This window comes from Podarcis muralis, chromosome 6 (genome assembly GCF_964188315.1).
Source record: "Podarcis muralis chromosome 6, rPodMur119.hap1.1, whole genome shotgun sequence".
NCBI classification, from domain to species: domain Eukaryota; kingdom Metazoa; phylum Chordata; class Lepidosauria; order Squamata; family Lacertidae; genus Podarcis; species Podarcis muralis.
Genome location: NC_135660.1, coordinates 67,965,034 through 67,975,162, shown reverse-complemented (window position 1 = coordinate 67,975,162; position 10,129 = coordinate 67,965,034). Strand labels below are relative to the sequence as shown.

At 41.4% G+C, this 10,129-nt stretch overlaps 1 protein-coding gene across 2 annotated transcripts; it reads right to left on the bottom strand.

The window, feature by feature from the left end:
- TFAM (transcription factor A, mitochondrial) lies at window positions 1-8,227 on the bottom strand. 2 transcript variants are annotated; one of them, XM_028729630.2, is made up of 7 exons: window positions 8,039-8,221; window positions 5,431-5,564; window positions 4,056-4,126; window positions 3,736-3,885; window positions 2,142-2,237; window positions 1,480-1,536; window positions 1-650 (listed from the first exon to the last, which is right to left on the bottom strand). In XM_028729630.2, the coding sequence occupies exons 1-7, from the start codon at window positions 8,101-8,103 to the stop codon at window positions 396-398; spliced, it is 828 nt and encodes a 275-aa protein (XP_028585463.2). In that variant the 5' UTR covers window positions 8,104-8,221; the 3' UTR covers window positions 1-395. The 2 variants fall into 2 exon arrangements, with proteins under 2 accessions (XP_028585463.2, XP_077786624.1); XM_077930498.1 differs by lacking the exon at window positions 2,142-2,237 and having other exon boundaries at window positions 8,039-8,227.
- Between the last annotated feature and the right edge of the window lie 1,902 nt (window positions 8,228-10,129).

Here is a 10,129-nt window from a genome sequence, read left to right as displayed (position 1 = left end):
TAAGTTCAGTAGTTCTTTAATTACAAGGCTGAAATCAGCAAATATACATGCTTTCTCCAGTGATTACATGCATTTACACACAAAATAAACTTGCAGCCTACATTAAATTTCTATTTCTAATTAGCAACTAGACATTATGAATTTATACAGATCACAGGATCTGCGAAAAGAAAATTTATAAGAGAATGCTTATTTACACATTTATGGAAAAAGCACCTCTTCTCTCGTGATTAATCACTGCTTAAATTCTCTCAATCTTGATTTACTCTACTTACTTGACAGTTTCCAAAATAAGTCTAACCTCTGATTTGGGAGTCTTTCCTTTAATGAATAGACTTCACTTCAGTCTCTTTCCACTTGCAATCAGAAATGATGAAATCCAAGTATTTTCCAACTTACTCCTCAGACTGCCTTGCCTTTACTTTCTTTTTTGCTGCAGCCGAGTCAACTTTGCTTCCCGAAGGCTTCTTTAATGTTTTAGCCCTCTTTTTTGAAGCAACCTTTTTTTCAGTTTTCTTTCTTTTTGATAGTTTCCTTCTGTTTTTAAAACGTATAAGATCTTCACGTCCAATTTCTGCCATTTGCTCCTCCCATGATTTCATTTCATTTTCATAACGGATCTTATCATCCTCAGCAAGTTGCTGATATGTCTGGATATGCACAAAGAAATGGAATTCACATACTGAAAAGTTGTTTGTACTATGGTAATATACTACAGAAATGTCAGGAATTTACTTCCCACTACTAGAGACATCTCTGAAACATTCAAGGACTAATATTTCATGTGAAAAGTATTTACACATGTTTGTTTCATGCAGCAAAACACCACAAGCTGGTTATTATGACCCCTTGTTTTTGCTATGACCCATAATCTTCCTTATGACAAGCACATGCATTTTAAGACACAGTTTCACGTATGGCTTAAAGTGATGCCAGGATGAATCCCTGAAAGCATGATTACTCATACAGTTCCTTCAGGAACACAACCTGAGGCATTTAAACTTTTGGTGGCACAAAGTGCCAAATAGGTAACTGACATTCTGATTTGTATTTCAAATATTACAATTTGAATCAGAATTTGAAACAGTAATTCAGCCATACGTAAGTAAGTATTAAGATTTGGCTTAGATTTCTAAACATATCTACAGCTACACAAACATATTCATACACTGACTTGATTCAGACTTAACAAGTAACAATGGTGTCGTCCTTCAATGTACTGGCTTACATTATTGAGCCAGAGGAGTTTGAGAACTTTGCTTTTTATTTTAAAATGAACTGTTATCTGGACGCAAGTGGTTGGTCTCCACGGCCAGTTCTTACTATAGGCGAATGGCATGTATTGAATTATTTCACACCTGTACTGCACCTTGACTGTCACTACTAGAACACTTGGCTGCACATTTAAGCATGATAGATTCAAATTCCTAAATTTAAATGTCAATTTATTGGAATTCAAAGTCACTTTTATGACAATACCTTCTTTTGGGAACTGCTCATTTTTTGCCATTCTTCAAATAAATTTTTCATCTTTGCCTACAAGAGAAACGAAAACATACAATGATATTTGCTGAAGTTCTGTAGCAGAAATCTCCCTACACCCACCCACCTGCCATATATTTATAATGCAAGATATGCAAAATATGGGTGCTCCCTAAAGTCAGTCTTACTCAGAATAGACCACTCAAAATCTATTATTAAACAATTTAAGTCAATTGAGAAAGACTTAATCCCCCTCCTTACAGCTGCACTTGTTTTATTTTTAAAATACCTGCAAGAGAGCTGGCCATGGATCTCCCATTGTCCCAACGAATTGGGCCCTTACTCACAGGCAACATTTAAAGTTTTCATATCCATTAGCTGCAACTATCAAGCTAGCTTGGAATTTCAGTATATGTAGCCTGATAATGCCAGATCTTTGACAAGCTGTTCAACAGCTATTGTGTGGAAATCTTGGTCAGGGACACTGCTATGAAAACCCATGAGGCACTCAAAATACCGTAAAACTCCAACTGGACCTTCAACAGATTATGGTAATAATGGGAAATAGCCATCAAATCAGTTATAATTTTCATTCTCAATACAAAAGACAGAATCTTCAACCTTGTAGCTGTTAAAATGAACAGCCTCCCTTGGTTTACCTGAATTGAGATTCCTTTAGCTTCTTGAAAGTGTTCAGACATAAAAATGTTGAAGGCACTCCGAGGTCTTTTAGGTTTTCCAAGCATTGTTAGTTGCTAAAATTACAAAAGGATATCAGTGAGCAGTTCTCTCAGGTGTTACTAAGTTCAGCCATAGAAAACACCCCCACACCCCTTTATGTCTAGGATTTAGGGAATGGCAGGCTTGGACATTCAGCAGACCAAGACTTAGACTTGTACCCTATGAAGTGCTGCTCTGAAGGACCCTCTGACCTTTCAGGTGGAAGCTTTTTGAAGGAGGGGTATAAGAGGGCACCACAAGGAAGGGGAGGCTGAAAAGCTCCATGCATGCGAGAACACCAGACACTTCTGAATCCCGTACCAGACATACAATTTCCAAGACAGATAGAATTGAAATCAGAGTTCTTCAAGTCACATTAAAAAGAATATATTGTTAAAATCCAAAGATTCCTATTAAAACTGGATTAAGTTAGAAAACCATTGCCATTTCTGTGTAAAGTGCTGCAGTGCTTTATGTTGAGTCCTGTAAGACAACAGTAGGGAAAGGGAAAGTCCAGCCACACTGCTGACATGATGACACGGAGATCTGTCAGGGATGTTTTAGCTGAGATTCCTGAATTGCAGGGGGTTGGACTAGATGGCCCTTGGGTCCCTTTCCAGCTCTTATTCTATGATTGGAGCACACAGCACCAATTCTGTGCCAACAGCACTGGTGGCTGTGTGTTTCCATGCCCAATTCAAACAGGTAGTTTTAACCTCTAAAGCCCTAAATCAGGGGCCCCCAAAGCTTTTTGAGTCTCTTGAGCACATTTGGAATGCTGTAGGTACCACCTGCTCTGGTTGCTTTTCTACCCACTTCCCTGCTCCAGACAGAAAAAGCACAGGTCCAAAGGTGCTTTTTGTTTTCATTTTGCTTTTCTAGCGGCTTTGGGTAAAATTCAGACCCAGCAGAATTAAAATAGATGTTATAGAATCTGCATGATTTTACACAGATCCCCCCAAAGTCACAATCAAATCAAAGTTTAAATTGGTAGATGTACAGTAAAAAAAAAAATCTGCTCCCTTAGAATTGAAGCAAGTTCAAACACTTAGCTCTTATTCCAATGTTAGTTTTTATGCTTTAATACCATTTTATTATTTGTATTGTTTGAAACTCTGTTTCTGTACACCACTTGTGTACATCCTGAATGTAGAGTAGTTTATAAATTCTGGAATAAAAAATAGAATAATTTAAAGCTTTTCCCTTTATGCTATTCGTAAGCAGCAATCATAAAATATTAGGGACCAGTTGTAAGTATACAAAAGGGAAAAAGTTGTGAGTAGCATCAGAAGACACACCACCTTCATGTGTAACTGGTGTGAGCTTCATGTGTTTTGTACTGAAACCTTAGTATAAGGTGGCAAACGTTCTTCAGGTACTTGGACAATGAGATCATCCTATTTCATGACCTAACCTGTTCCTGTGACTGATTTGTTTTAACTGTTTTTATTTCTGAATTTTAAAATGTAACCTGCCCTGGGACCTACTGGTGAAGGGTCGATAATAAAATTATAAAGATTATTTAGTACTAACCCTCTTTTTTCTTGCTGCTCTTCTTTTTTCCACTCTCCTTCTCTTTTCCTCTTTCAAAGCTGCCTCCTGGGCAGGAGTTAGTTGTGCTTTGTATTTGATCATTTGTTCTTTGTAGATCTGTCTGTCAGTCTTGGCGGCTGCTTCATATGGCTAGAATATGAACAAACAGAATTTTACTAAAACTTGTGAAAAGTATATATATCTGTTTCAGATAACACAGAAGCCTAGGCATTAAGGAGGTCTCTTCAAACCAAGGAAGCAATTTTATTAGTAAAATAGAATAACATTCTGTTCACATGAACACCAAAATCCATGCTTACTTGTTTGTCAGATGCTGGCAGCTCCCTCCAAGCGTGTGCTATCTTTTTTGTGATGTCCACAACACTTACGTCTGCAGAGTAAAAAAACAACAACAAAAGCTACAAGGATGAAGATCCTGTCATACTTGGTGTCAAATTTCAAAAAGAAATTTAAGGAATCAACAAATTCAAATTAACTTCATCACTGATATACAAGTTGGGTTTGACAGACATATATCCAAACTATTTGAAACAAAGCTAAAATTTGGTGTACATTGTACAAAATGCCATTGTTACTCTGAAGTTAAAACACAGGATTTATAAAAATATTTATATAATGCCTTAGAGTTCTCAAAAGTGTGGTTTACAATTATGAACATACATTTTAATACAACAGAAACAGAGCAATAAAAATAGTGAAAACAATACTTTAGAAGACAATCTCAAAAAAGATTAATCAATCAAATACTATCAAAATCTTGGCAAAATAACATCATCTTGGCCACCTACCAAAGCCAGGGGCTGATGAAATCCCCCCAGTAGATACCTTAATAACTGGGCTGTGACCAAAAAAGTCTCACTTCAGCTGAAGCTGGGCAAAAGCACTCTTAGCCACAGCAAGGCTACCTGGATATCCAGCAGCACCCCTAAACTGCTAACCTGGTCCTTTAGAAGGAGTGGAATCACACCTAGAACAGGCCATACTTCCACTCTCAGTGTGTCTACATGCAACACAAAGTCTCATAATATCAGCAGCTAATCAACTCGTGCAAGTTCTCCATACTTCCGGATGCAAGTCTCTGGTTCCCTAAATATATATGTCCATTATATTGCTTATTCCCAGAACTGCTGCACAGTGACACCACTCTATTCCTTCAAACAATTCCTCAAAACCTGCCATTTCTGGGCTGTTTCACCCGAAACTGAAATGAAGCCTAAATAAGTGAGGTGTGTTACTTATTTGCTTGCATTCATTCTCTCCTCTTCTCTACTGATTTACAGGGTAAAATAAAATTTCAGAATTGTTTTTGAGTATATTACTCAGCAAAGTGATATACATACTGATTTTGTGGTATACTTATGATTACCTAGCCAAATTTAGGAACATACCACATCCACTTGGCTCTTTCCTTCCAGCATTCTAAATACAGTAAAACCTATTGGTTTTTGCAGAATGTGGGCTCACAGAATATCTAAATACAAGTGTACACTATACTTAATGTAATGAAAAAAGAAGCTTTGGGGATTAATTTGCTGCACACACAAAACCAACGATTCAAGCACGTTAGGAGAATCCTGGCAAAAAAAATAAAAGGCCAGTCAGTCTTTTAACATATTTTACAAAACAACAAAAACTTATATTACAGTGAAGTCTCATTCTTAGTGAGTTCCTTACCTGGATTTTGTTTCTTATAAAAGGGTTGCTGTTCTTTATAAAAGCGAATGTATGCTGTCAGTGGCTGCTTTGGACGGTTATCTGAACTACTTTGTTTTGAAAACCATTTCTCTACTGAACAAGTCGCACTGCACCTTTAAAAAAGCAAAATTGATACCTATTAATAGAACAGAAGCTTCAGATAAAATCAGACATTACTCCAAGGAAAAAAGAATAGCCTGAAATCTAGTGGAAATGAATAATGCAGCTACATTCACAAATATAAAAAATAACAGCCTGATGTGGTATAGTGGTTAGAGTGTTGGACATGGGAGAGCAGGGTTCAAATCTCCACTTGGGTTGTTGTGATTAAATGAGGTTGAGGAGAACTATGTCACTTTGAATTCATTGGGAGAAAAAGATGGGATATAAATGCAATCAATCTATCTTCTACCCAATCCCACTTTTAGCAGACTTCCAAGGGCACATTTTGAACTTGAACTTTTCCTAGACTCACCTAAGCATTGTATGACCAAGCCCAAATGGGTCAAGTGGACACAAACAGAAAAACCTGACACAAAGTTACCTCTATGATTTTGGTTTCTACAGCAGACCAGCTAATGCTAGCTCTGCTTTCACCTCTATCCTCTGTAACAAATTGTCATAGGATCAAGCTCAGTTTAGAGATCAGATGCAATCACACACACTTAATTTTGTTGTTGTTGTTTAGTCGTTTAGTCATGTCCGACTCTTCGTGACCCCATGGACTAGAGCACGCCAGGCACCTCTGTCCTCCACTACTTCCCGCAGTTTGGTCAAAACACACTTAATTACACCCCCCTACAAGTCCTATGCAACTACAGAGTTAGCTAATGATGATGTAAACCGCTTTGAGGTGTATGTTTTTAAAGCAGTGGATAAATTTTATGAAATAAAATAATTTATTTTTGTTTGGATGCCATTAATTTCAGCAGACCAACGGCTTTGAAGGTGAACAAGAGAAATGTACAGTCTGGACCAGATAAAAAGGTACAGTGGTACCTCGGGTTACAGATGCTTCAGGTTACAGACTCTGTTAACCCAGAAATAGTACCTCGGGTTAAGAACTTTGCTTCAGGATGAGAACAGAAATCGGGCTCCAGCGGCGTGGCAGCAGCGGGAGGCCCCATTAGCTAAAGTGGTGCTTCAGGTTAAGAACAGTTTCAGGTTAAGAACAGACCTCCGGAACGAATTAGGTTCTTAACTTGAGGTACCACTGTATTAACTAAATATAAAACTCTATTACCATGCTCCCTTAATAAAAACCACAGCATTACTTTGTGTTGTTGAAGGCTTCTTTTTCTTAATAAAAGTTAGAACCAACTTACTCAGGTGAAGCATGTTGGTGGAGAATTAAGCTAGAAGAAAATAGGTGAGAAATTCCAGCTGAAATGATGAGGAAAATATGGGTTTCACTTTGATTCCCCTCCAGTCAAGAACCAAGTCTCAAACAAAAATCCTTTCTAAATAAAAAATATAACCATAAGGTGGGCAGTAGCCAATTCTGGCTCATATTCTGAGCAGGGAAATACATTTCTGCTCCATAGCACTCAGAAATGCAAGTCAATTTTCAAATAGGTAAGAGTCATCAAGCCTCTTGAGACTCTGACACTAAAGGCTGAAAACAAATTTATGTGCTGGTTGTGTGGGTTCTTCCCAAGGAGGATGCAATTATACTGAAGGCACGGGATATAGATTATATAAATAGATAAATATATGGATGGTTAGCCAAGATTTATGTTGGGGGGCATGCATAATGTTGGGGGGGGGGGCGGAACTGAGTTATCTGTGACACAATTGGTTATTTTTATTTAATTGATTGGGGGGGAGAGAGCAGCTGCCCCCCACTGGAAATGCCCACGATTGTGTGTATCAGGTCAGAGAATGATTTTTGAAGATCTCATTCATATGCACGTCAAGTACAAAGTTATTCTCTCCCTTGCCTGCCAACTTTCACCAGTGTTTCCAAGACAGGTACTAAGCCTGGTAAGAACACAACGGAGAGAAACAAAGGGTGGTTCAAACTTTTAAAAAATAATTATTTTATTGTACAAGAGCATGTAGACACCCAAAACGAAAACCAGGTAGCAGAGTAATACAGAATTGCCGAATAAAACCGCAACAGCAAACCAGGGTGCCCATGGTGATGATAACGCCAAGGATGCAGGTTCGATCCCCCCCATACGGGGCAGCAGCATTGCAGGGGGCTGGACTAGATGACCCTTTGGAGCCCCTTCCATCTCTAGAGTTCTACGATTCCTTGAATATCAGATTGTATTTTTAAGTATCGTAACTCCGCCTTGAAGAAAGCTGGAAAACAGCTTCCCCTCCTTCCTATTTCAACTCCTTCCCCTGGAAACATCCACAGGGAGACTTCAGTCTCCAGACACCCAGAGCTCGAACCTCGAGATCTGGCAACGGCATGAGATCTGGCAACGGCAGTAGAGAAGGGCACAGATCAATTCTGTGCTCCCTTTACCTCACCGGTCAGCGGGCACCGGGTAGGACCGAAAATGGCTTTTTCTTTCATCGAGAAAAGTGAGGGGGGAGATGCCAGGAGAGGAGGCCGCCCCGCCGCGGGCAGTGTTACCTGAGGAAATAACGCGGTCCAGAGACAGACGACGACCACACGCGGGACAGCAGCGCCGCCGCCATAGTAGCGCCGACTCCGCTCGACTCCCCTCAGCCCTCGAGCCTCAGAACCATCGCGCGCCACTGGCGCGGGGCATTGTGGGCAGCCGAGGAAACGACCCGACGCTCTGCTTATCTGCAATCCGCGCAGTCGCAGCCGGGAGGAGGGAGGGGCGGGGGCTGGGGGGGAGAATGACAGGCACCTGCAAGTGCATGCGCTCGCGAACCTCGAGCAGGAGGGGTGCGACACAACTATACAAGACCTCACTTCCGGTTCTCTATCGGCGCGCCGCCATATGCGGGGACGAGAGCATATATCTATACATAGGGATGGTGTGCTTGGGCATAGCCAGGATTCATGTTAGTGGGGGGCAGGCATTATGTTGGGATGGGGGAGCAGAACAGAGTTATCTGCGACGCAACTGGTTAGTTAGTCAGGGCTTGGAACCTTTGTTCCGCTCAGTTGGGGAATCGCGGGTGTTTTAATTCTCTCGTTACGCCGCTTCTCTTGGGGAAGCGGTAAACCCAGGCGCGTGCGCGTCCATCCCGTCGGCGGGAAGGAATGTTTTGAGGAGCGGAGGGAAGGGCGGGAAATCCGGGTGGGAAGGTAGTTTTTGATTGGAGCGCCGTCGGTGGGCGGAGCCAGCGCGCCCTTCTCCGGCTGTGAGGAAAAGGCGGGTTTAGTTGCGCGCTTTTCCCTAGTTGCGAAGTGAGGAGGGTTTGGTTGGTGGAGTCGGATGAGAGGTTCGGAGAGCTTCTTATCCCTCGCTGCTAATAGGAGGAGGAGGGGAGAAATAAAGGCAGTTTCGATCAATATGGATTCGCGGCAGGGAGAGCAAAAAAGGAGGGAAATCCTGCTTATCTGCAGTAATATAATAACCTGGCTATTCTCTTAAGGTAGGAGACCCTGGGCAGCCAGTACAAAGCAAAGCCGGACAAATGGATGATGTCCCAGGAAGTTTGCTTTTGCAAATTATTAATTATTATTATTAATTGACCCATCACCTCCTGGCAAATAGAAGGAGAAGAAATGGAGGCAGTGAGAGATTTTACTTTCTTGGGCTTCATGATCACTGCAGATGGTGACACCAGCCACGAAATTAAAAGATGCCTGCTTCTTGGGAGAAAAGCAACGAAAAACCTAGACAGCATCTTAAAAAGCAGAGACATCACCTTGCCAACAAAGGTCCGTATAGTTAAAGCTATGGTTTCCCCAGTAGTGATGTATGGAAGTGAGAGCTGGACCATAAAGAAGGCTGATCGCCGAAGAATTGATGCTTTTGAATTGTGGTGCTGGAGGAGACTCTTGAGAGTCCCATGGACTGCAAAAAGATCAAACCTATCCATTCTGAAGGAAATCAGCCCTGAGTGCTCACTGGAAGGACAGATCGTGAAGCTGAGGCTCCAATACTTTGGCCACCTCATGAGAAGAGAAGACTCCCTGGAAAAGACCCTGATGTTGGGAAAGATGGAGGGCACAAGGAGAAGGGGACGACAGAGGACGAGATGGTTGGACAGTGTTCTCGAAGCTACCAGCATGAGTTTGACCAAACTGCGGCAGGCAGCGGAAGACAGGAGAGCCTGGCATGCTCTGGTCCATGGGGTCACGAAGAGTTGGACACGACTAAACAATAACATTATTAATTGAATTTATATTCCACCCTATACCCAGATTTCTCAGGTGGTTTTTAGAAAAGATCAGGGTGGTTCAAAGCTATTCTTTGCATAAGAATGTAAGAAGAGCCTGCTGGATCAGGCCAATGGCCCATTTAGTCCAGCAAGCTGTTTTCAAAGTGACCAGCCAGATGTCTCTGGGAAACTAGCAAGCAGAACATGAGCACACGGGCCCACTCTCCCCCTCCAGTGGTTTCCCGCACTGGTATTGATTGAATTGGCCAAACCAGCTTCTAAAGCCCTGCAAGTTGGTGGCCATCACTGCCTCCTTCTGAGGGAGCAAGTTCCATTGTTGAACTATGCGGTGTGTGAATAAGTACTTAAAAAAAAATCTGTCCTAAATCTTCCAGCATTTCCCTTCATTGGATGTCCACGA